This window comes from Sarcophilus harrisii, chromosome 2 (genome assembly GCF_902635505.1).
Source record: "Sarcophilus harrisii chromosome 2, mSarHar1.11, whole genome shotgun sequence".
NCBI classification, from domain to species: Eukaryota; Metazoa; Chordata; class Mammalia; order Dasyuromorphia; family Dasyuridae; genus Sarcophilus; species Sarcophilus harrisii.
Genome location: NC_045427.1, coordinates 445,409,405 through 445,435,635, shown reverse-complemented (window position 1 = coordinate 445,435,635; position 26,231 = coordinate 445,409,405). Strand labels below are relative to the sequence as shown.

The 26,231-nt window shown below is 33.1% G+C and overlaps 1 protein-coding gene across 5 annotated transcripts in view; it reads left to right on the top strand.

The window, feature by feature from the left end:
* The window catches only part of TTLL11 (tubulin tyrosine ligase like 11), a 237,202-nt gene that overhangs the window by 2,764 nt on the left and 208,207 nt on the right, over nt 1–26,231 (top strand). For all 5 annotated transcript variants that reach the window (XM_031954235.1, XM_023507392.2, XM_031954237.1 and 2 more), the window contains exon 2: nt 24,093–24,189. In XM_031954235.1, the coding sequence (XP_031810095.1) occupies nt 24,093–24,189 (97 nt within the window). The remainder of the gene's footprint in view (nt 1–24,092; nt 24,190–26,231) is intronic.

Below are 26,231 nucleotides of genomic sequence, written 5' to 3'. Positions count from 1 at the left end.
ATGTATGATTGTCATTTTTTTTTTAATTTTTCCAATGGGTGAGCAGAAAGGTAGGAGATAGGATAGATAAAGACAATAAGGTCATTGAAACATAAAAAAAAAAAAAAAAAAATGAACAGAAGTGAACAGAAGGAATACCAAAAAAAGGAGGACAGTTGCAATTTGAAAGTTATTTTAAATTTGTTAGATATTTAAAAACAAAAGCAACCTATACATAACAGGAATGCACAGTTTCATGTACAATCTTTTTTTCTGTTCTATTATGTATATGGAAGCACTCATTTTTTATTCAATGTTACTTAAGTTCTGAAAAATAAGTAATTTTAAATAGCTACCAAATTCAACGACAGATTTATTTAGAGTCAACCAGAGTTCCAGGTGTATGTGATGGAACTTGGGAAGCCTGCTAAGTTCATTTTAATTTTCCCATTCTTCTCTTTCATAAGAGGGCTAGACCAACTCATAGATGAATCCATTTTAAATAATATACAATCAATCATTGGGCTCTGATTCAACTCTTTCCTCACATTTATTGCTATTTTATTTTCATTTTGTAATACAAAAGTTAATAGCAGGTACATTTAACTAAAACCATCGAATGGAAAGATTGCAAATTAGCAAAACAATGTCAAATTTCAAACCATTGTATTTGCAAAATGCAGATGTGCAATTTTCTCTCTCTCTGGTGACATGCAGAATATGGGGGTGGGGGGTGGGGATTTGGAACCTAATGGTATTATTTGAATATTCATTGGGAAGACTCATATATAGCCATTTTTAATTGAAAATTGTCTAGGTTTATAAAAATAATATTTAAAACTATTAAAACAGTAATTAATATTACTAAAATTACTATTGAGTCAAATTTCTTAGAATACAAGTCATTCCTCAATTGATAAATGGTCAAAGAATATGAATAGACAATTTTCAGATGAAAAAATGCTCTAAATCACTATTGATTATGACAGGCTTTGGAAGCCAAATGGATTTTCTATTTGATCTTAGAAACATCAAACCTGGAGTTTAGCACGATTAGAACCTATACTTTAGAAAAATCACTTTGGTAGCTGAATGGAGGATAGTTTGGAGTGGAGAGAAACTTGAGGCAGTCAGGCATTACTTTCCTTACCCTCCATCCATTTCCAAGTTATTGCAATAATCCAAATCTGAGATGATGAGGGCCTGCACCAGAGTAGTGGTAGAAAAGACAATGTAAAAGAGAAAAAGGCATATTCAAGAGATGTTGCAAAGGTGAAATCATAGGCCTGAGCAATGGATTGGATATGTGGAGGAATAAGTGGGGTGAGAGAGAGTGGGGAGTACCAAAGGACACCTATGTTGAGAATCTGAGGAATTGAGAGGGTGGTGTTATCCTGTACAATAAAAGTTATGATACATTTGAATTAATTTGTTTTACTTATAGTAACTAAATATTTATAATATATCTATATGCCTTATATATTAATATTACATATATATTTATTTTAACTAGGTGTTATATTTATTAGAGCTTCTCTGAAAAGGAATGCATATCTTATCTTGCCATAATTATAGAATAGAGAATTATGATTCTTACTGATGAATAAATAGGATGTAGGAGACAAAAATATATTACTGGATTTTTGAGAGCTATAATTAGATGGTCTTTGTATTGATGTGTTTTCCTTGAATGTACTTACTTATTATAAGGGAGGATTTTATATTGGGAAAGTTATTAAGAAGTGACAATGATATTGAAAAAAAGAAAAGAGAATCAATAAAAACAATTTTTTTAAAAAAGGCTATTATCACAAAATAAAGACATCTTAAAAAGAAATTCAATAACAGGAATTTTTCCTAATAGGACAAGTAATCATTATCGTTTATCTGATCCTATTTTTAGAAATGGAACAAAGTAGCATATTGTCTAGTCTATTCTGCATTCTGCATATACATCTATGATCATAGGATTTAGAACTGGAAATGACCTTAGAATTTATCCAGTCTAGTCCTTCTTATTTATAATAGGACCGCAGAGAACTATAGAAATAAAGTGATTTGTGCAAAGTCACTCAGGTAGCATATTTAGGATTTGAATAAAAGTCCTTTGTTTTAAAATCAGTGTTCCATTATATTGCATGCATACTTCAATATTTCAAAACTCCATTTGTGTGTGTGTGTGTGTGTGTGTGTGTGTGTGTGTGTATTCCAATCCACTGATGTGAATTGTGACCCTCAATCATGTTTTTGTGAGTTATGGACAAAACATTTATTGCTCTACAGTCAAATTCTGTCAGTGGGTCTCTCTGAACTTAAGATGATCCACAGATGACAGATGTAGTCTGTTTCCAGGCCAAAATTTGAAGCCTTTCCAGCTTTGGTAGGACCTGTATTTCATTGCCATGGATGTCTAGAATCCTGGATCAACTACATAACATTATGAGGCATCAGAAGATGATTTTGATGGAGGTGCATTAACTCCTATATGAGCATGTAATCATGATGACATAAATAAGAATTATACATGTCCAATAGAAGAGACATCTATGTCTCTAGGGCTAGAATTCTTTAATGTACTCTATAGTTTTGGGGCCTTTTCAAGTCAGCTTGCTGCCTTTTTGGGTAGATTCTAAAGGGATTCAAGCTTCAGATAGATTAAATGAACTCTGAAGAAATTTCACTTTCTGAGAGTCTTTGAATTTATGAATCAAAAATTTGGTTTAAAAAGATTTTCATGATTTGGCATTTTAATTACTTTGTGGAACTTTTTAATCTCACCTAGGGACATCAATTTTCTTCTGCTGGGTGAACAATTATCATTACTAATGTGATTTGAATGGGTTGTAACTTCTAATGCAACTAATGGGTATACTCAGTATGTTACATATCCGTTATCACTTTATGTGCAGTTTTTCTCTTTTCCCTTTTTGGGGAAGCATTGACTTAAAAGTTTTTTTTCTGTACCAATTTCTTTTGTTAGACTTCAAAGTCTATAGGATTAGTGAAAATAGGAATGAGGCAGATTTTGGCTCACTATAAGGAAAAAACTTCTGAAGCTCAAGGTTGTTGAATGGATTATCTCAGAAAGTGTCATGTTTGTCATTCCTAAACCGTAGAGTCTAAATAACGGAAGAGCCCCTACAATCATTAAGTTCAATTGTTACTTCAAGCATGAATAACTTTTAGAGTATTCAGGATTTAGCTTCTACTTAATGCATCCATTATTGAAGAACTCTGAAAGCTGCCTTTTTCCATTTAAAAAAATTCTTTTTTTTTTTTTTTTGCCTTTTTATTTTTTTATTTGAAGAAACAGTAAGAAAAAAAGGAAAACTGAAAAGAAATACAAAAGAAAATAAAGCAAAACAAAAGAGAAGTTTGTCATGTGCCCAGCAGAACATCAGGGAGAATTCAAAATAATAACAACAAATTACCAGATTAAGAAAGTATATATATTAGTAAAAAAATTATATTCATGAATGACTTTTACTTCCTTGTAAATTATTCTTTGGTTCTCTGCAGTGTTCCTTATTTACTTTATTCTTTTGTTCCTCCTTTAGTCCCCCCAACCACTTCCAAGCAAGCTACATTTAAAAACAGATAGTTATGTATGCATATATAGACATATAGATACATACACCTACACCTACCCCCACCCCACATACATACACATATTTTTCCTATTCTTGCTGCCTCTTTAATTAAATTCTGCTCTGTAACTTGCCTTACTATTGCTTAACCTCCACCCACCCAAGGATCCCTTCCTTGTCTTCTTTCCTCATCCTTTGCTTCTCCATTCGCCCATCCCTCCCCCCTTTATAGATTTTGGAGGGTGTTATATCCTTCATGGTATATATGTAGTGTTGCCTATTGAGCCCATTCCCAATGTGGGTAGGTTTTCAGAACTACAAGCCTTTCTCCCTGCTCTAATGCCTCTGTGTCTATTTTTCTCTTCTGCACCTCATTTGTATAACATGATGACTGTTTTTATGTTAACTCTACCAATCTTTCTTTTGAACTACCCTACTTGATGTGAATCTTATATACCTACATATATAAAAATATAAATAATTTATCCATGTTTAAACAGTTTGTCCAATTTTAAGTTCCTTAAAACTGATCTTTCATATTGGCTTTTATATGTTAAATTTTCTGTTAAGCTTTGATTCTGTTAAGGTTTGATTGGTAGAAAGTACTGAAAATCTGCAAGTTCGTTGAATGTCCATTTTTTTCTCATTCAGAATTATAGATAATTTTGCTAGGTATGATATTTTTGGCCACAGGCCTCGTTCTTTTGACTGTCAGTAGATATGATTCCAGGACCTGCAATCTTTTATTGTAATTGCTGATAAATGTTGTACAATTCTAATTGTAGCTCCAGGGTATTTAAATTTTTTTTCTTATTTCTTGCAAAATTTTCTCTTTGATCTGATGGTTTTGAAATTTGGTAATAATATTTCTGTGTGTTTTCCATAAAGGATCTCTTTGAGGTGAGTGATGAGTGAATTTTTTTTATTTCTACTTTCCCCTCATGTTCTGTCACTTCAGGATAATTTTCTTGGATTATTTCCCAGGCATCGTTATGTTAAGGTAATCTTTTTAGTCAGAACTTTCTGGCAGTTCAGTTATTTTTATATTTTCTCTTTTTGATCTGTTATCCAGATTTGTCATTTTTCTTATATCATATTCTGTTCTATTTTCTCTTTCTTTATAATCTGTTTTATTTCTTGGTCTCTCATAACTTCACTGGCTTCACCTTGTCTAATTCTCATTTTCAAAGCATTTTTTTTTAATATTTGAGGCTCTGTGCCTCTTTCTAATTGGTTAACTTTTTTTTTTCATAAGCTTCTTGTTTTTCTTGGATGGTTTTTCTTTTTAGTTTTTCTTCAATTTCTCACATTTGATTTTTGAATTCTTTTTTGAGTTCTATAAATTCTCTTTGGGCAAAGAGCCACTTAACGTTGTCTTTGGGAGAAAAGCTTTTTTTTTTTTTCCCTCTGAAGATGATTCCTTGTCTTCCCTGTTTTCATAATATGTTTCAACGGTGGGGTTCTTTCTTTTTTGCCAGTTCATTTTTTTAATGAGGTATTAATGTAAGCAAGTCTAATTGTGGGGTGGGGAAATGGTGTCTCAAGCTAATCAGAGACCCCAAACCAAGAGCTCCACTCTCCCACAATTGCCCACAGTTAGCAGCATCCCTGCCTCGATGCCTCTGCACTCACCCGGTTCTGGCTCTTTCTTACCCAGAACCATGTCCCAGCAGCATATCTAGGCCTGGCATTCCCAAATAGCTGAAGTTCACTTCTTCCTGGACTCAAATCCCGACTCCACAAACAGTCCAAGAAGTGAAAGTGTCTGTGGTTCTCCTGAGGCTTCCAGCCACACTCATCTAGCCAGAGGGGTCCTCACTTAGTGTTTATAGACTAGTCAGGAGGTGTTTGCACTTCAGACAGGTTAATCCCCAGCCAAGGATCTTTCTTCAAATAATCTCAGCGAGTATCAGGAGGATCTGTGTTCTGTCCCCAATCTTCTTGATTTTTCACGAGTGTATGTTCACTCTGAGGCACAAATTTGTCCTATTTGTGGAGGAAATTGGAAGAGTTTGAAATTTACTAACCTACCCCATCATCTTCCCAGAATCCTTCCCTGATCTAAAAAATATTTCTAAATGTTTTAAAAGTCTTTTATATTGCATTAGAATGTACTAAAATCTGAAATATCTTTCACCCTTCATTCTTAGTTCTGTTCTCTGGAGTCAAGCAGCACAAATCTAATCCATTACCCTTCTTCCACATCCCAGGCTTTCAGACATTTGCAGATCCTGATCTTGTTTCCCCTGACACTTTCTTATGTTTTCTAGAATTTCAGGTGTACTGGGCAAGTAGCTGAATCAACTGAAGGTAGCACTTTTATTTTTAAGTTATTAATACAGGAGCATGCTTTGAACTAAGGTGCTTATTGTCATAAATTTAAAAGGACAAAAAGAATAGGACAAAAAAAATAGAAACAAAGTAAGTAGAAAGAACAACAAAAAACAAAATTTCTCTAAAAGACTCAACTGTATCAGACAATGGTTCTTTTAGTTTCACTTCTATTACTAAAGCTGTACTTAATTATAAATATTAGTTGGAATTTAACCTAATAGATTTGACATTACTTCTTTGATGACCAATTTAATACTTTAGCATAGGAAAAAAAATATTTTTAGTTTTTCTCTGTTTTTAGCTATATAGTACTTAGAGGATCTCTGACTTGCAAACTGGGAATTTAAGGACAGCTGTTTGGGGCACTGCTAAGATTTTGTTCAAGTATGGTTTTTGTTCCAGCTTCTTTCTTGAAGTACTATCTTTTTTTCTAAAGTGGGATTAGTAATTTTTCCTCTTTGGGCCTTCGTGTCATCATCCATCTATAAAATGAAGGAATTGTTCTTAAATCCTCTTCAGAGTTGAACATTTTTTGACTACATTAACAATATACATTCTAACATTTTATGTTCTTGGTTCCTTCTACTTTTTATATTTATTTAAATATGTTTTATATGCCCCTTCAGATCTGACCTCCTGTGACCTGAGGCTTTAAGCTCTAGAGCTCTTTCTAGATTCTTTTTCTGAATTTAACCTAAAGAACAGTATGTATATATGATTTGTTATATAGTTGGTTATGGAAACAGGGAAATGAAGTGTCTTGTTTTCTTTTTTTTTTTTCCTAGCAAGTTTGTTTTCTCTGGCTATAGCAAGCCTATCTCTGAAATATTGAACATAAGGCTTATAGACTATGAAAAGCCTTATGTTATGGCAAAGATTGGTTTCCATCAACAACATTCTCTTCACCAAAGAACTTCTTACTTTGTAAATCAGTGCCAAATGCTGTTTCAAACAGTTTATGAGAATTTGTTTAGTCTTACTGTATCTTAATTACATTTTCTTGGAGATGACTATATTATAAACACCAGGGCTTTTCAGGTAGTTTGCATCAGGTATTTTCTTTTGGTAATGAGTATCCTTTTTGGTCCTGCATCATTCTCCATGGGGAAAAAAAATTTACAGACTAGGGAACAGGGGAGAAGGGAAATGGTCCCTGTTGGATAATGATGTGGAATATTCAAGCTGGTCACTAAGAGGTATTGTTCTGAGAGTTTATGCAATGCTATTTCAGTAAAGCAAATAGAAATATTTCTAGAAAGCACACTAAAATCATACAATTTACATATAAAAAGGACCTTAGAAATCACCGAGCATATTAACTCTAGACAAGCCACTTCAGCTCCGTGTCAGTTTCTTCAACTGTAAAATGGTGATGATAATAATAACACACCTGTTTCATAGGTTTGTTGTGAGGATCAAATGAGTAGTATTTGGTTAAAAAAAAGTGCTTAGCACATAGTACCTGGCACATAATAGATGCTATTACCTTGAGAAAAGTAAGACCCAGAAGAGTGAAAGAATTTGCTGTGGTCACAGAAGCAAAATTTTAGCCTAGAGAACTCTGGCAATAAATCTAGTGTCTTGCAGTCAGTTTCTTTAGAGTTTCCTAATTAATTGATAATAGTAAAAATATGTTGCAATTGGAATTTAACAAAAGGGTAAACTGAGGCATATCTCCAAACAAGATAAGTTATTAGCAAGAGCATTCTACCTATTAAGAAATGAGTCAGTGACTTGCCTCTATTTATGACAAAGATTCTGAGCAAAAGGATAGTTCTCCTTTTAAAGGTTTTGAGGAATACAGAACAAAGAACAGGATAGATGATATCATGGGACTGAGAGTAACATGACTGATCACAAAGCTGAGATGCAGGAAACAACATGATTGATGATTAGAAGTTTGGTAAATGGGGTCTAGTAATGACCCTATCCCACCTCCTTCTTTTCTCATGAGGTAAGAAGTGCTTATTTTCTGAGTCCAGGTAAAAGACAGAAGCCCAGATTTTTAGATGGCAAGCCAGATATCCTTGGCTGGTGTAAAGATATTATAACCAACTCCCTTGCTTTCACACACATTCTAGAAGGTCAGTTAAATTTTTTGAAGCAAAAAGAGCTAGATTTTTAAACTTAACTCAGTACAAGTCAGCTGAACTCCAAAGTAAGTTCAGAAATAAAGAATCATAACTAAAGGAATTACAGGACAAAATCAATCAATTATAAATAGAATCAATAAAAATTTAATTTTCTCAAACATATTTCTTTTCTTTTTTTTTTTTTTTTTCTGAAGCAATTGGGATTAAGTGACTTGCCCAGGGTCACACAGCTAGGAAGTATTAGATGTCTGAGACTAGATTTGAACTCAGTTCCTCCTGACTTTAGGGCTGGTACTCTATCCACTGTTCCACCTAGCTGCCCTTCTCAAACTTATTTCTAAACCCATTGCTACTTGAGGAAGCCCATTTCATTAAAATGTTTAGGAATTCATGATTAGCTTCCCCCCCCCCCCCAATACTAAATATTAGTTTGCCTCTTTGCAACTTTGACTTGATATTTTCCCTCTGGAGCCATGTAGAATAAATCTTACTCCATTTTGTGGTGGCCCTTTAAATACTTTAAAATATTTTCAATAATTCAATCGATCCCAAGGACTCACCCCTTGCAAAAGAATTCTGCTTCTTCATTCTGATCTCTACCCTTCAGTATTTTCTTAGGCCACAACATGAGCTCTGACTTTCCTTTCCTTTCCTTTTAATCTTGATCCTATAGTTAGCTATTTCAACTCTATAATATTCTTTATTCATCATCTTGTCCTAGAGAAAATACTATATTGTGATCCATATTTAGTCTCCATAGTTCTCTCTCTGGATGCAGATGACAATATAGTATTTTTACCTCTTCGTTGTTGTTGTTTGTTTGCTTGTTTTTTTCTTTCTCATTTTTCCCCCTTTTGATCTTATTTTTCTTGTGCAGCATGATGAATATGGAAATATATTTAGAAGAACTGAACATTTTTATCCTGTGTTGGATTGCTTGCTGTCTTGGGAAGGGGGAGGAGAAATATTTGAAATACAAGATTCTGCAAAGGTGAATGTTGAAAACTATCTTTGCATGTATTTGGAAAAATAAAATAATATTAAAAATTCATATGATCAAATCTTGATGGCACCCTCAATGTAAAAAGATGATTCTTTTATTATTTCTTAATTGATAACCTATTTGAAATCTTTTGTTCTCTCTTCTAGAGAGGGCTAAATGGCACAGCTCTGGAATCAGAAAGACTCCAGAAATTTGGTCTCAGAGACTTTTACTTGATGTGTAACCCTAGGCAAGTTACTTAATGTTTGTCTCTGTTTTCTCATCTACAAAATAAAGACAATAGTACCTACCTCACAAGGTCTTGTGAGAATTAAATGAGATTGTAATTGTAAAGTACTTAACATAGTGACAGGCACATAGTAAGTACATATAAATGCTATCTGTTTTTATAGTCAAGTATTCTATACTTGTTTTTCTTCATCCTCAACTAAGAACCTTGCCTCTTTACTGATAATATTGAGGCCATTTGAAAGAAACTTTTCTCTTTTTCTCTCATCTTGAGATACTTAGATATCACTCCTACTTTTTTTTCCTTTCCCCAGTCTTGGATAAAGAGGTGGCCCTTCTTTTTGCTAAAACTAACTCTTCTACATGTCCTCTTGATCTTATTTCCTTTCTTCTTCTCCAGAAGATTGTAACCTAGAATCATACTTTTTTTTGAATCTTCAAACTTTCTTTATTGTTTTTTTCCTTTCTTCTTTCAAACATGCTCAAACTTTCCTTATCTTTAAAAATATAAAAATAATCTTTGCCTACCCCTTATCATTCCCTCAAACTATCACCTTAGATTTCTCTTTCTCAGTCAAACTTGTGTGTGTATGTGTTGAGTGTGTGTGTAGGGTGTGGAGGGAAATGACACAACTTTCTACACTCACTATTTCCACTTTATTTCCTCTTACTTGCCCTTTCATTCTTTGATATGAGATGTGGTTCTTGACTTCACATTCAGTTGAAACAAATCTAACTAAAATCCTGAACCCAATTCTAACTTTCCACAGTTGCTGATGATCTCTCTCTCTTTTTTAGCAAATTTATTTATTTTTAATAAACATTACTTTATAGATCATAGTGGGAGAGAAAAATCAGAGCAAAAGGGAAAAATCATGGTAGAAATAAAAGAAACAGAAAAAAGAAATGAACATAGCATATGTTGATTTGCATTCAGTCTTTTTAGTTCTTTTTCTGGATGCCCGTGACAGTTTTTGGCCAGAGTCTATTGAGATTGCTTTGGATCACTGAACCACTGAGAAGAACTGAGTCCTTCATAGTTGATTATCGCACACACTTGCTATTTTTGTGTACAATATATTCTTGGTTCTACTTATTTTGCTCAGCATCAGTTTATGTAAATCTTTCCAGGCCTTTCTAAAATCAGCTTGTTCACCATTTACTGATGATCTCTTAATTGCCAAATGAGGATCCCAGTCCTAATCATTCTTGATCTATCTGCTCCATTTGATACTGTTAACCATACTCTCCTCTTGGATACTATTTCCTCTTTGGATCATCATGACACTGTTCTCTCTGCTTTTCCTATTACTTTGCAAGCATTCCTCCTCAGTCTTCTTTGCTAGATCATTATATGCATGTTTTTTGCTCTTAACCAATATTTTGTCCTAGGCCCTCTTCTCATCTTCTATATTCTCTCTCTTGGTAGCCATGTCAGTTTCTTGAGTTTTAACTATCATATCTATATTGATGGTTCCTATTTATTTTTCAAAATACATGCAAAAATAGTTTTCAGTATTCACACTTGTAGAACCTTGTTTTTCATATTTTCTCCCTCTTTCCCCATTCCTCCCCTAGACAGAAAGCAATCTATATATAAGTTAAATATATGCAATTTTAAAATGTTTGTAATGAGTCTTTGTGGTGGCAAAGAATTGGAAAGTGAGTAAATGCTCAATCAAATAATATATGAAAGTAATGGAGCAATTTTATTGTTCTATAAAAATGATGAACAAGCTGATTTTTGAAAGGCCTGGAAAGATTTACACAAGCTGATGCTGAGTGAAATAAGTAGAACCAGAAATACAGTATATACAGAAACAGCAGCAAGATTATGTGATGATCAACTAGGAAAAACTTAGTTCTTATTGGTTCAGTGATCCCAATAAACTTTGAATACAAACACCATCAGCATCCAAAGAGAGAATTCTCTCTCTTTGTATGGAGAATGAATGTAAATCAATACATGCTATGTTCATTTTTTCCCTTTTTCTTCTGTTTTTTTTTTCTCTTGTAGCTTTTCCCTTTTGTTCTGATTTTCCTCTCTAAATATGATTCATAAAGAAATGAGTATTTTTTTAAAAAATATGTGCATGTATAGCCAGAAAAATAAAGAAAACAATAAAAGAAAAATATGTTCAGTTCTTCTAAACATATTTCCACATTTACCATACTGCACAAGAAAAATCAGATCAAAAAGGAAAAAAAAAGAGAGAAAAAACAAGCAAGCAAACAATAACAACAGAAAAAAGGTGAAAATATTATGTTGTGATCCACATTCAGTCCCCACTGTTGTCCTCCCTCTGGATGCAGATGACTCTCTCCACAAGTCTATTGGAACTGGCCTGAGTCACCTCATTGCTGAAAAGAACCAAGTCCATCATCGTCGTTACTGTGTATAATGTTCTCTTGGTTCTACTCACTTCACTTAGCAGCAGTTCATATAAATCTCTCCAGACCTTTCTGAAATAATCCTGCTGATCATTTCTTATAGAATAATAATATTCCTTTCTGTTTATACCATTCCCCATCTGATGGGCATCCACTCAGTTTCCAGTTTCTTGCCACTATAAAAAGAGCTGCTACAAACATTTTTGTACATGTGGGCCCTTTTCTGTTTTTATGATCTCTTTAGGACATAGACCCAGCAGAGATGGTGCTGGATCAAAGAGTATATACACAGTTTGATAGCTCTTTGGGCATAGTTCCAAATTGTTCTCCAGAATTGTTGGATCAGTTCACAATTCCACCAAAAATATATTAGTGTCCCAGTTTTCCCAAATGCCTTCCAACGTTTATCATTATCTTTTCCTGTCATCTTAGCCAATCTCAAAAGTATGAAGTGGTATTTCAGAGTTGTCTTAATGTGTTTTTCTCTAATCAATAGTGACTTAAAACATTTTTTCATTTGACTAAAAATGGCTTTAATTTCTTCATCTCAAAATTGTTCATATGCTCTGACCATTTATCAGTTGGAGAATGGCTTGTATTCTTATAAATTTGAGTCAATTCTCTACATATTTTAGAAATGAGACCTTTATCAGAACCCTTGGATGTAAAAATTTTCCCCCAGTTTTCTGCTTCCCTTCTACATTGATTTTGTTTGTACAACTTTTTAAATTTAGTATTATGAAAACCATTCATTTTGCATTTTCATAATGTTCTCTAGTTCTTCTTTGGCCATAATTCCTTCCTTCTCCACACATCTGAGAGGTAAAATATCTCTTATTCTCCTAATTTGCTTATAGTATCACTCTTTATGTTTAAATCATGAACCCATTTTGACCTTGTGTTAGGGTGTTGATCAATGCCTAGTTTCTGCCTTACTTTTTTCCAATTTTCCCAGCAATTTTTGGATGACCTCCATTTATAAACAAACATAATAATATATAACAAATGTATATAGCATGTACACATAAATGAATATACACAGAAACAAATAAGAATATGCTTGTATGTGTATCTATATCCAGTTTCAGTCTCTCCTTTGAGCTTCATTCCCACATCACTATGTACATCAGGAATAAATCCAGAAATCCAAAATGAATCTACTATATGAATCCAAAAAAACAGGAATTGCAATTATGCTATCTGGCAAAGGAAAAGCAAACATTCAAAAAATAAAAAGAGATGTATAAGGAAACTACATTTGCTGAAAGGAATCACAGACAGCAAACCAATATAAAAAATAAACTTTTTTGTTCCAAATGCCTTAGCATCCATATTCATCAAGGAAACATCTGAACTATACAAAGAAATAGATAGTAACACAGTAATGGAAGATTTCAATATTCCTCTCAGTTTTGTTTAAGTTTAAAAAAGATAAAGGAAAAAATATGGAACTGAACGAATTGGTGGAGAAACTAAAGTTGAAAGACCTATGGCATTTTTTTAAATGGAGCTGCAAAAGAATATATTTGTATTTCTTGGTACTGTATGATACTTTTACAAAAATTGGCCATATCCCTATGGCACAGGGAGATTGCAAACAAATATAAAAAAGCAAAAAGTTAATACATCCTTTAAAAACCATGACTTATAAAAAACAAAAAATGTAGATCTAAAAAAGATTTAACATAATGACAGTCTCAATAATGAGTGGGTCAAAGAATAAATCATACAAACAGCATACCAAATAAGTGACTAAAAGATATCTATCCTTTAAGTCTGAGACTTTATTACTGGGCTTATATGCCATGAAGGCCATTGATAAGAAAGTCTCTTTATACTCCAAAACATTTGTAAGCAGCATTTTTTTTGTGATAGCTAAAGAACTAGGAACAAAGTAAATGCCCATTAATGACTAAACAAATTAGGGTATAGGAATGTAATTGAATGTTACTGTGCTGTAAGAAATTATATGTGTGATGAAAATAGAGAAGATGAATATAGATGCAGGATGGGAGAGTCGGGGAAAAAAACCATAATATACACAATAACTACAATACTGTAGATGGAGAGAACAACCACATATTAAAAAAAATCAAAAGTGATGTAGCAAAATTATAAATATCAAGTATGACTTAAATGAAGAGAAATGAGAGGCTGTCCCAACCCATCCCTAGGTGAAGGAGGGAGGTCCACAAGTGTTGCACATTGCACGTGTTTTTGCACTTAATTAATATATTGATCATTTATACTGATTTTTTTTTCCTTTTAAAAATGGTATTTGTTATATTGGATGGCTCTTTAAAAAGAGGTTTATACTAGGGATAACTATGATGATATAAGAAATAAAAGACATTAACAAAAACTTATTACAAATAAATAAAAAGATATCAGGAAATGTCAAGGATGTACCCCAAAAGTTTGGCTAGAACCCCTGTGGTAGTTAACATATGGAAGAAATAGAAAAATTAATATGGGATGGGTAATATGATTGAATAGTGCTTTGCATGGTTGAACAGAACATCAAAATCAATGAGATATCACAAATTCTTTTTAATATTTGAGTATATAATGGTATTTCTTACAAATGAGCACTTAGTTTCTGCCCTTTGTTTTGCTTTTACAAATCCTAACTCATCTCAAATTCCCCATGCCATTATCCTGCCTAATCCTTGGTTAGCACAGTTTACTTTTATTGTTGTTCTTTCTTTTACTCTTCAATGCTTCTTTCACACTGTATTGTTCTTTATTTCTTTTCCTCCTCCCCCACTTTCTTGTTAATTATCTATTCAGTAAAGTTAATTTTTAATATAATTTTTTAACAAGTATTATTTTCCTTCTACTTTGAATGTATTTCTGGGAATATCAATTCTTAATGAAAGCAATAGTTTACATCCTAGTTCAAGATGTCCAATCCTAGTATTTGTATACTTTCCCTTTGAAATTATGATCTTCTGTTCTACATTTTCTGAACCTTGCTATTCTGGACACTCAGCCATTTCTTGCCCCCTAGTGGGAGTCAGCAGGATTCTGTCTTTTAGAAGCTGATCTAAAATATTGAAATTTCCCTCAGCCTGATTTATTGTCTCACTGACCTCTCCTCCCCCTTCTTCAAGAGATCAACTTCATGCTGCTGCCTGATCTAATGATTAGACAGTTTAAAAAAGGAGAATAAACTGCCTAAATAGTTCCTTATCATTGGAGTTTCTTTTCATTGAGTTCTTTGTCAGTGGAGATATTGAAGCCAAAGCTGGTCAACTTCTCATTAAGTTGTTGTAAAAGTGTGGTGGAATTCCTGTATTGAGTGAGAAATTAAATTTAGAGGTAATCTATAAGACTTCTTTCAAAACTATAATTTTGCTATATGTAGAAGATGGAAACTATGTAATCTCTTTGGGCCTCAGTTTTCTTATCTATAAAATAAAGGGATTGGATTGAAAGATCTTTAAGGGCTCTTTCACAACTACGTTTGTGACTCTTAAGTAATACCTTTTCTGTTATTGAGATTTGTAATTATAGTGATAGTAAATACATTTGTTATATTTCATTTCTAAGTTATTTGTATTTCTTTGCTTTACATTATTTGCTATTTAAACGTGTTCACATTGATCTTCTCTTTGAGTTCAGTCCCATAACTCATTTAAAGCCTTCCTTTGTAGGCCTAAACTATTGGGATTACAGAATTTCCATCCTCATGAATTTGTGTCCGTCTACTTCTCGACACCTCTTCACATAATTTCTGGAGACTATATTAGCTAGAAATGTTAATGATTATGCATATTTATGATGCTTTAGTATAAAAACATGTAAACTATATCATAAAAAATATATAGTTTTGATATAGTTTATATCATAAAAAATATAGTTTATCTTATCAATACATGTTCCATTATCTTTCCCTGTCATTCTAGCCAATCTGACAGGTGTGTATTTGGTATCTCAGAATTGTCTTAATTTGCATTTCTCTGATTAATAATGACTTGGAGCATCTTTTCATCGGGCTAAAATAGTTTCAATTTCTTCATCTGAAATTGTTTGTTCATCCTTTACCATTTATCAAATGGAGAATGGTTTGATTTCTTATAAATTAACAATTTCATATATTTTGGAAATGGGCCTTTATCAGAACCTTTGACTGTAATGAACTGAACCAGCTAGCCCAAGAAAACTCTGGGGAGATGACTAAAACCATTACATTAATTCCCAATCCCTTATTTATGCCCACCTGCATTTCTGATTTCCTTCCAAGTAATTGTACAATATTTCAGAGTCTGATTTTTTTGTACAGCAAAATAACAGTTTGGTCATGTATACTTATTGTGTATCTAATTTATATTTTAATGTATTTAACATCTACTAGTCATCCTGCCATCTAGGGGAGGGGGTGGGGGGTAAGGGGTGAAAAATTGGAACAAGAGGTTTGGCAGTTGTTAATGCTGTAAAGTTACCCATACATATAACCTGTAAATAAAAGGCTATTAAATTAAAAAAAAAAAAAAGAACCTTTGACTGTAAAAATGTTTTCCCAGTTTATTGCTTCCCTTCTAATCTTGTCTGCATTAGTTTTGTTTGTACAAAAACTTTTCAATTTGATATAATCAAATTTTTCTATTTTGTGATCAATAATGATCTCTAGTTCTTCTTTGGTCATAAATTCAGGGAAGATCAATTTTTAAAGGATTTCCAGAATATAGAATGGTAAAGATGTAGGAAATTATATTACGTATTATAACAGAATAATTAGGATATGGGTCAAGTAATAATTGTACTATCAAATCACACTGCTCATACTCCCTCTTAGGTATGTGTGGTCATGAAAAAAACACTAATGTAAAATAAATTGATTGATAAACAACCTCAGTGTGGTTAACATGTATGGCGTTACCCTAGCAGAGGAATGATTATAAGGGCCAAAGTGTGAGAGAATGAATTGGACCCACTGGGCTCTATTATTCTTGAGGATTGTGTCAGTCTTTGCTAATAAGTTAGGTAATTAGGGAGGAACATTCAGTCTTTCAGGTCCCTAAGAAACCATTTAGTTTAACATTTCAGTGTTCTTATGATTCTACACCTTCCCTAGGCATCTACCTCTTATACCTAGGGAGTGATTTAGGCATTAGGGACAAACAGCAGTTTTGCATTAACCAAGCAATAGAGAAAGATTTGTGTACCAGTTTCATTAACATTATCATTTTCATAAATATCATGCTGATATTTAATAAAGACCTCATTGCTTGAAGCTCCATTAAGCAACCAATGATATATTTCAACTTTATTGATGAGTAAGATGTAAAATTAAATCAAATTCAAACTATCTAGAGATAATATCACACTATTTACCATTCTATAGCCTTTTTCCTAGGGGCTGCAATAATTGCTTTAATTTTCTGCCTTTGATGGAGGTGTAGGTATGGGTATTCAGTTACCTTAAAAAAAAAAGATTACATTTGTTTTTGAATGAAAAGATATGAGGTCTACAAAACAATGTAGTAGAAATGGCATGGAATTTGGAATCAGAAAGCCTAAGTTTGATACTGGCAGTTGCTCTTTACATTTGTGATGCTGCTTAGATTACTCCAATCCTTTGGTCTTTCTTCATATGTAAAGTAAGGAGGTTAAATAGATGATCCCCAAAGTTTTTCTAGCTCTGACCGTTCCCTACATCTTTTCCTATGAGTTAGGAGGTCTGAATTTAAATGCAGATTGCCATTTACTAGTTGCATGAAATTGGGCAAGGTATCTTTCTGAACCACATTTCTTGATGTTACAAAATGGATATCTATCCCTACTCTCCCTAACTCATAGGGCTTAAGAGGATTGAATTCAAATAATGGATATAAAAGTGTTTTGTACCCATAAAGGATTATATAAATGTCAGCTATTATTATAGTATATGTGACCATGACTTCATGTTTCACAACTAATTAACTTTCAACCAAGATCATTGGGTTATTTGGGTCATATATGCTGATCCTCAGACTCAGCCTTCAGTTCCTAGTAAAAGTTATTCTGGTGCAGCGGAATAGAGCACGAGCCCTGAAGTCAAGAGGACCTGAGTTCAAATCTTGTCTCAGATACTTAACACTTCCTGGATGTGTGACCCTAGGCAAGTCACTTAACCCCAATTGCCTCAGCCAAAAAAAAAAAAAATGTTACTCTGTATAACATCTCAAACATTCAGCATTTTCATTGCAAGAGTCTTTTTAGAAGCTTTTGTCAAGAAGGCAACCTGGTAGAAAGTACTTTGATTGATTTAGGAGACATGCTTCTTGCACAACTAATTTTGTGAAGTTGAACACGTCACTTCTCAGTTTTTGGACCTGTTTTCTAATCTATTAAATGAAGGAGTAGGACTAGATTATCTCTAAGACAATCCCTTTTAACTCTTCACATTCAATAATTCCTAAACTTTACATTTTCTGAACCAGACATTCTCCTTGACACAACCCCCAGATTCTCCTTTTTTCTATTACTCTCCATCTTTCAAGCAAGTGATTTTAAAGTAAGAAAGTGAATTCAAATGTATTTTAATAACTCAAAATGACAATATATATTTAGAAAGATTTTTAAAAAGTAGAGATATTTGAAAAACATGAAATAAAAATGAGACTATATAAGTACAGCATTTGAAACACATTATAAAGACTTAGCATTGAGGATGAATGTATATTTGTAATTCTTATTAATAGGAACTACCTTAGAAAAGGAAGGTTGGTAAGCCGCAAAGTAGGAAACATAGAAGAAAATTTAAGAATGTGGTTTATCTTTAGGCAAGAGAATGAGCAACAATTTCCTCTTTGTGTTCATATTCCATTTAGTATAGACTCTCTAGCTCTTTGTCAGTGAGTTTCCTCTTCATAAAATATTAGATCTGGAAGGAAAGCAAGAGATAGTCTAATTCTATCTTTTGATTTAAAGATGAGGAAATAGAGGTCAAGAAAGGGGAAATGACTTACTTTAGCTTTTACAACATGTTATGTCCAGAGATAGAATCAGCTTGTCTCAATTCCAAGTCACTCAAGAAACAAATTTTCTCATAACTTTTTTGATATCCCATAATGGAAATCTTTTTACTTAAAAATTTTATGAATTTATGAATTATGTAAACCTTATGAATTTAGTAAATTTTAACAAACATGCACATTTTACTATACAAAGAACATAGAATTGTATATGAAACTGTGAACTGATACATAATTTAAAAATTCATATTAAAGTTAATATGGTAGTAACAAAGCTGTTTTTCTTTTCTGAATTCTGAACTTCCTTCTCCTTTCTTCTATGTATTTTTAAATGTTTCACTAAAACTGTTTTTTCTTAAAACAAATAAGCATAATTAATCAAAACAAACAAACACATTGACTATTCCTAAAAGTTTATATCTCATACTGCACCTCTAGTCTATCACACATCTGCTGAGAGGCAGAAAGCATTTTTTCATAACCAGTCTTTTGAAGTCATGATTGATCACAGCATTGATCAAAATTCTGCTGCCTTCAAAGTGGTTTTCCATTATATTATTACAGTCATTTGGTAAATTAATTTCTTGGCTCTGCTTATTTCTGTCTGCATCAGTTCATGCAAGTATTCATAAAATCCCTCTTATTTGTTGTTTCTTACAGCATGACAATATATTCATATACCATTTGTATACCAAAATAGATATTTCCTTTTTTATAATTTTTAAAAATTTCTTTTTAAAAAATAGCTTTTTATTTTTCAAAATACATGCAAAGATAGTTTTCAACATTCACTCTTATAAAACCTTGTGTTCCAAATTTTTCTCTCTTCCTCTCCACTTGCCCCCTCTCCTAGATAGCAAGTAATCAAGTATAGGTTAAACATGTAATTCTTCTAAACATGTTTTCACATTTATCATGCTGCACAAGAAAAATCAGATCAAAAAGGGGAAAATGAGAAAGAAAAAAAGGCAAGCAAACAACCACAATCAAAAAGGTGAAAATACTATGTTGTGATCCACATTCAGTCCCTATAATCCTCTCTTTGGATACAGATGACTTTTTCCTCACAAGTCTATTGGAATTTCCCTGACTTACCTCACTATTGACAAGAGCCAAGTCTATCACAGATAATAATCACATAATCTTGTTGCTGTGTACAATGTTTTCCCAGTTCTACTAAGTTGATGTAAGTCTCTCCAGGCTTTTCTGAAATCATCCTGCTGATTGTTTCTTATACAATAATAATATTCCATTATATTTATATACCATAACTTATTCAGCCATTTCCCAACTAATGGGCATACATTCAGTTTCCCATTCCTTGCCACTATAAAAAGGGCTGCTACAAAAACAAAATAGATATTTTCTAATTGATAGGCACTCTCTGTTTTTAGATTTTTGCTTCAACATTAATACTGATGTAAATGCTTTTGTATATATGAGTCCTTTCATTCTGTCTTTGACCACTTTTAGGCTATTTTCCTAGTAGTTGTATTTCTGGGTCAAAAGGTATGCATAATTTAATGGCATTTAGATTATAATTTCTTTAAAAAAAATCCTTGTTTAGGACATTCATTAGAAATTTTTTTTTTGTTTCAAATTCATTCCTCCCTTTTCTCTACTCATTGAGAAGGCAAGCAATATGATGTCAATTTTACATTTGAGGTCAAGCAAAATATAGTTCCACATTAGTCATGTTGTGAAAAAATAGTACACTTTGGTCTGTAATCAGAGTTTATCAATTCTCTCTCTGGAGGTTTATTTCCCACACAATCAAAATCCTTATAGTTATCTAAAGACTTCTAGACACTTCTCTTCCTTCCACATTGAGTTCAGTTTCTGGCCCATAAATCTTTCTTTCCTTTCCAAATCTTGCTCTTGTACTGGAGGACTTCAGTATACAAATTGACACTCTCAAGTACCCTAAACTCCTAGTTCTTCCACCTACTCATTTCTTAAGACTTAAACCTTGATCTCAGCCCAAGGATAAATAAAGATGATCGTACTCTTGATTTTTCTATTTTCCACAAATGTGTTATCTTCATGTTCTTGAACTCTGGAATTCCCTTATCTGACTATAATTTATAATTTAATGAATTTCTATTCCCCTCTCCCTTCTAATCCCAAACCCTACCTTTTATCTAGGCTATGACCTCCAAATCCTTAATCCCTCAATTCCCTTCTAGATTTTCATTCCTATACTAGATACTTCCTCTTTTTATTTTCTTTACTCTTTTGTCCTCTTCTCTTGAATACCTTACCCCTTTATCATATCACTGATTTTTCATTGCCAAGCCTCAGCCTTTTTCACACCTACCATCTACTTCCTCCTCTCCTAAATATGTGTTCCTGAATGAAAATGAATAAAATCATGCAACCATTTTGACTAGATCCATCACTGTTGTGCAATCCTTCTATACCTCCCTAATTAATTTACTGTTCTGCTCACTGCAGTGGCTTTTCCAGTTCTTTTCATCCCTCCTCAAGCCTCCCATTGATAGCTTTTCTCCATTCTTTCAAGTGAGAATCTTGCTTGGTATTTTACTGAAAAAATTAAGACTATTCACTGAGTGCTCTCTCTTCTCCCCAACTTCTTATCTCACCTTGCCCTTGATGCCTATCTCCTTTTATACCTTTATCTCACAGGAAGAAGTGACCCTTCTCCTTGCAAGATCACCCCTCTCTACCTGTACAAGTTATCCCATTCCTTTCTATCTTCTATAACAGGACACCTCTATCATCTGTAGTCTGTTATCTTTAATCTCCCCTTGTCTACTGGCTGTTTCCCTACTGCCTACAACCATGTGTATGTCTTCCCTATCTCAAAAAAGCCATCATATGAGCCTTCCATCATAGCTAATTATTCTCATATACTTCTGTGTATTGTCCATTTAGCCAAAATAATTTTCTTAAAATCCAGGTCTTCTCAGTAAATTCAAGTGGTTTCCTATTTCCTCCAGGATCAAATACAAAACCCTGTTTGGCATTAAAAACCCTGCATAACTCAGTCTCCCTTCCATTCCTTCCAGTCTTCTTATACTTTATATTTCTTCCCAACTTTTGCCCATCCCACATGTTTCTTGATCCAATGACAAAAGGCCACCTTCCTATTCCATATACAAGACACAGTCTTTTGACTGGGCATTTTCATTGGTTGTCTTCCATACATGGAATGCTCTCCTTCTTCATCTTTGCTTCCTTGCTTCCCTGGTGAATAGAGAACCAGCCTGGAAACCATAGAATGTGGGTTCAAGTCCCACTTTTGGCACATGATAGGTATATGACTCTGGATAAATTATTTATTTCAATTTAAAGACTAAGTTTGCACAGAATATGCTGACTTGCACTAATAGTAGAAGTCTCCTCACTTATCTGTACCAATGAAATCACATATGTAGAATTTATTTTCTAAATTTCCCACAGAGAAGTGACAATTACAATATATGGTTTTTGACATTTCAGCTTTCTGTGCTTTGGGAATGAATAGCTACATTTCAAAAATATAAGGATATATAGAGAAAATAATAATATTTAAAAGCATCTATCTTTTCCCCCAGGTTTTGACTATTGACACAATAACTGATTTAAAAGACCTAGCTCAAATACCACCTTCCTCATGACATCATCTTCCCTAATAACTCCATTTAGAAAGCATCTTTCCTTCTTCTGATCTCAAAGCACTTTAGAATATAAAGTACAATGTAATGTTACTGTTGTGTTCATGTCTTAGCTATTCCTACTAGATTGTAAGTTCCTAAAGAGTAATGGCTTTTCTTTGTATATCCTCTAGTATCTAACAGAGGCTTCATTGCATACAAAAAGCACCTTATAAATGTTTGTTGAATGAATTAATAATTTCTAATTTTTCAAGACTGTAGAATTTAGAATTGGGAAATTTCATCCCCTCATCTTTAATTTCCACCCCCCCCCACCCCACCCCACCATGAAAATAGAGAAGGAAAATAAAAACCTTGTAAAAGTTTATATATAAAGTCAAGAAAAATAAGCAGTAGGATTAAGGGATGTTTGGATAAAATAAGATCCAGAAAAGACACATGGGAATGGACAAGAAGATCTAGAGTGGAGCTTGGGATAGGATGTGGGGTAAATTTGGATGAGAACTTTCTTCCTTGTATTATACTTTGTATACTTGTGTCCCCTAACATGTTGTAAATTCCCAGGTATTATTCTTGCTAAGCTTGTGTCATACTATTGTTAGTATTGAGCAAAGTGCCTTGGGTAAACTTTAAGGCTTAATAAGTGATTCAGGGTGAATATTGGCTTTTGGTTTGTTTGCTTTTTCTTTCCTAATAGCTGGAAGAAAATGACATATGTTTTCTCCTTGTTTTCATGGTGTCTTCTGAATTAATAACCTACAGTCCATTTGATGCAAAATAAAATGATTGAGAATACTTTAAATTATAAATGCCAAGTTGTTGATGCACATAAAATGTAGAACATATGTCTTGTTCAATTATGCCTTTTAAATTAATGTAATTTATCTAAAAGGTGTGATTCTGTTTTATCTCTTTTTGAATTTGAAATGCTTGAAAGAAGCAGAATAGAATAGTAGAAAGAGTATTAGTCTGGAAGCCTGGAGATGTAGTTTTGAGTCTTAGTTTTTCCACTTAATAACTTTATGTCCTTGATGAACTCACAATCTCTAGAGGCCTTAGTTTTCTTACCTGTAAAATGAGAAAATTGGATTAGATTACTTCTAAAGTTCTTTCTAGCTTTAAATTTATTATCTTGTAATCTATAAAATGAGGATATAAACTAAATGTTCCTTCTAGGATTAATTTTCTTGTTCCAAACTTGTATGAAAATAGAATGCAAGAGCAGTAAGACAGAATTTGAAGACAGACTTTTAGAACATAGATTGTTAGAACTAGAAAATAATCTTAGAAATGAGAATATTGAAACTGCCATCATCCTACCTTGAGAGAATGTTGAACTTAAGAGATATAAATTATTAAAGGTTATATAAACTAGAATTTCAGAAATATAAAAAGAATAAATATTAGTATAATTTCAGTATGAATATAAAAACATATAAAAAGTCTTCTAACATTTAATGCTAAAAGAGAGAACTTAGGATATTGTAATTGGAAGGGACCTTGGATAATATCTAGTTATATTCCTTTATAAACTAAAATAATTGAAAATGAATTGCTTGAGATTTTAAAGCTAGCTTGTTATGGAATTCAGTAAGCATTAATTTTGTGCCTTCTATGATATAACACCAAAGAAATGTGGGATTTTTCTGTACTTTCCATGAAAGATAGTAGAGTTGGAAAAAAGAATTTATACAATGAAACAATTAAAAAAATTAGAAGAATACAAACAGATTTTTAAAAGATTCTCTCTCTGATCTTTAAGGCAAAAATAATCAGCATAGGTAAAAGCTATTCAAATTTCCTACTACCAGATTTACCTGAATCTTTAATTGTAACTAAAAGTTCATGAAAATAGAATGAAAGTAATAGTCTAATTTTTTTCTTATTTTTATTTCTTCCAGTTTCCCTTTGGTCGTCGCTTGCCCTGTGATATCTACTGGCATGGAGTTTCCTTTCACGATAATGACATATTCTCAGGTCAAGTAAACAAGTTCCCAGGTATCTGTTGGCATTATTCTTTGAGAGGTTTCCTAGGTATATCAACAAGACCTGCACATGGCAGGTCTTGAAACTCAAACTTATAGATTCTCAAATGGAATTCGTTGCTGATTTTTATCAGGTTGTCTTGGAAAGGAGGTAAACTTAATGATTAGAATGAAAACTTAAGATTTCATAGATTAGAAATTCAGAAACAAAAAGATGAACTTTATTGGTTTAATTTCACTATGAAAACAGACAAAAGAACATAGAAGTCAAAGGGATTTGACAATAAAGAACATCCAGAGTGAAAGCTAGAAGGATAATGGGGAGTCATTGAGTTTAGTTAGGAGGGAAGTAGCAGACCTATACTTTAGGAAAATCACTTTGGTAGTGGTGAAAAGGATGAATAGAAGTGAGGAGACTTGGGAGATAATCTAATTAGAAGGCTATTTGTAACAATCTAGATGATGACAACCTGAACTAGGGTGATTGCTGTGAGTGAAGAGAAGGGGATGGATGCAAGAAATATTCTAAAGCAGGGATTAAGAACCTTTTTTGGTGTCATCAATCCCCTTTGACAGTCTGGTGAAACCTGTGGTTCCCTTCTCAAAGTAATGTTCTTAAATACAGAAAATATATAACATTAAAAAGAAAACCAGTTACATAGGAAATTAATAATCAAATTATTAAAAAATAAGCTTACAAATCCCAGGCTAAGAATTCCTATTTTAGAGAAAGTAATTACATGATTTGGTAAATGTTTGGATAAATGTCATATGAGAGTCAGAGAAATTAAGAATGACATTAAGTTGTGAATCTGGATGACTGAAAGGATGGTAGTACCTTGACAGTGAAAGGGAAATTTAAAAGAGGAGTTAGTTTTACGAGAAAGACAATTTCTTTTTTTGGACATACTGTTATTTTCTCCTAGTTGTGTTTAGCAGTGAAAGAGGCAGATATTAGGAATAAGCCAGAGTTGGGATCTGGTAAGGTGGGACAAGAACAAAGAATTCAAGAGTAGAGAATAGTGTAATATTGAACTGGCTCAATGAGGGTTTGAAGGTTTGGGAAGTTAGGAAAGTATAGTTAGAGCATGGGTAATGGTTTGGGATATCCTGGTGGAATAGAGAGATTGGAAGTCATGGTTATAGAATAGGGTTGGTAGGAATTAGGGCATAGGGAGAGATGGAAAAATAAAAGATTAGGTTTGGAAAAAAGAAATTTGAAGGTTTTTTTTTTTTTTTTTTAATACCTTTTATTGACAGAGCCCAGGCCTGGGTAATTTTTTTTTACAATATTATCCCTTTCTCTCATTTCTGTTCTGACTTTTCCCCTCCCTCCCTCCACCCCCTCCTCCAGATGGTAAGCAGTCCTACACATGTTAAATATGTCACAGTATTTCCTAGATACAATACATGTGTGCAGAACCGAACAGTTCTCTTGTTGCACAGGGAGAATTGGATTCAGAAGGTATAAATAACCCGGGAAGAAAAGCAAAAATGCAAGCAGTTTACATTCATTTCCCAGTGTTCTTTCTTTGGGTGTAGCTGCTTCTGTCCATCCTTGATCAATTGAAACTGAGATAGATCTCTTTGTCCAAGAAATCCACTTCCATCAACATACATCCTCATACAGTATCGTTGTTGAAGTATATAATGATCTCCTGGTTCTGCTCATTTCACTCAGCATCAGTTCATGTAAGTCTTTCCAGGCTTCTCTGTATTCATCCTGCTGGTCATTTCTTACAGAACAATAATATTCCATAACATTCATATACCACAATTTACTCAACCATTCTCCAATTGATGGGCATCCATTCATTTTCCAGTTTCTGGCTACTACAAACAGGGCTGCCACAAACATTTTGGCACATACAGGTCCCTTTCCCTTCTTTAGTATCTCTTTGGAATATAATCCCAGTAGTAGCACTGTTGGATCAAAGGTTATGCACAGTTTGATAACTTTTTGAACATAGTTCTAAATTGCTCTTCAGAATGGCTGGATCCATTCCCAGTTCCACCAACAATGTATCAGTGTCCCAGTTTTCCCACATCCCCTCC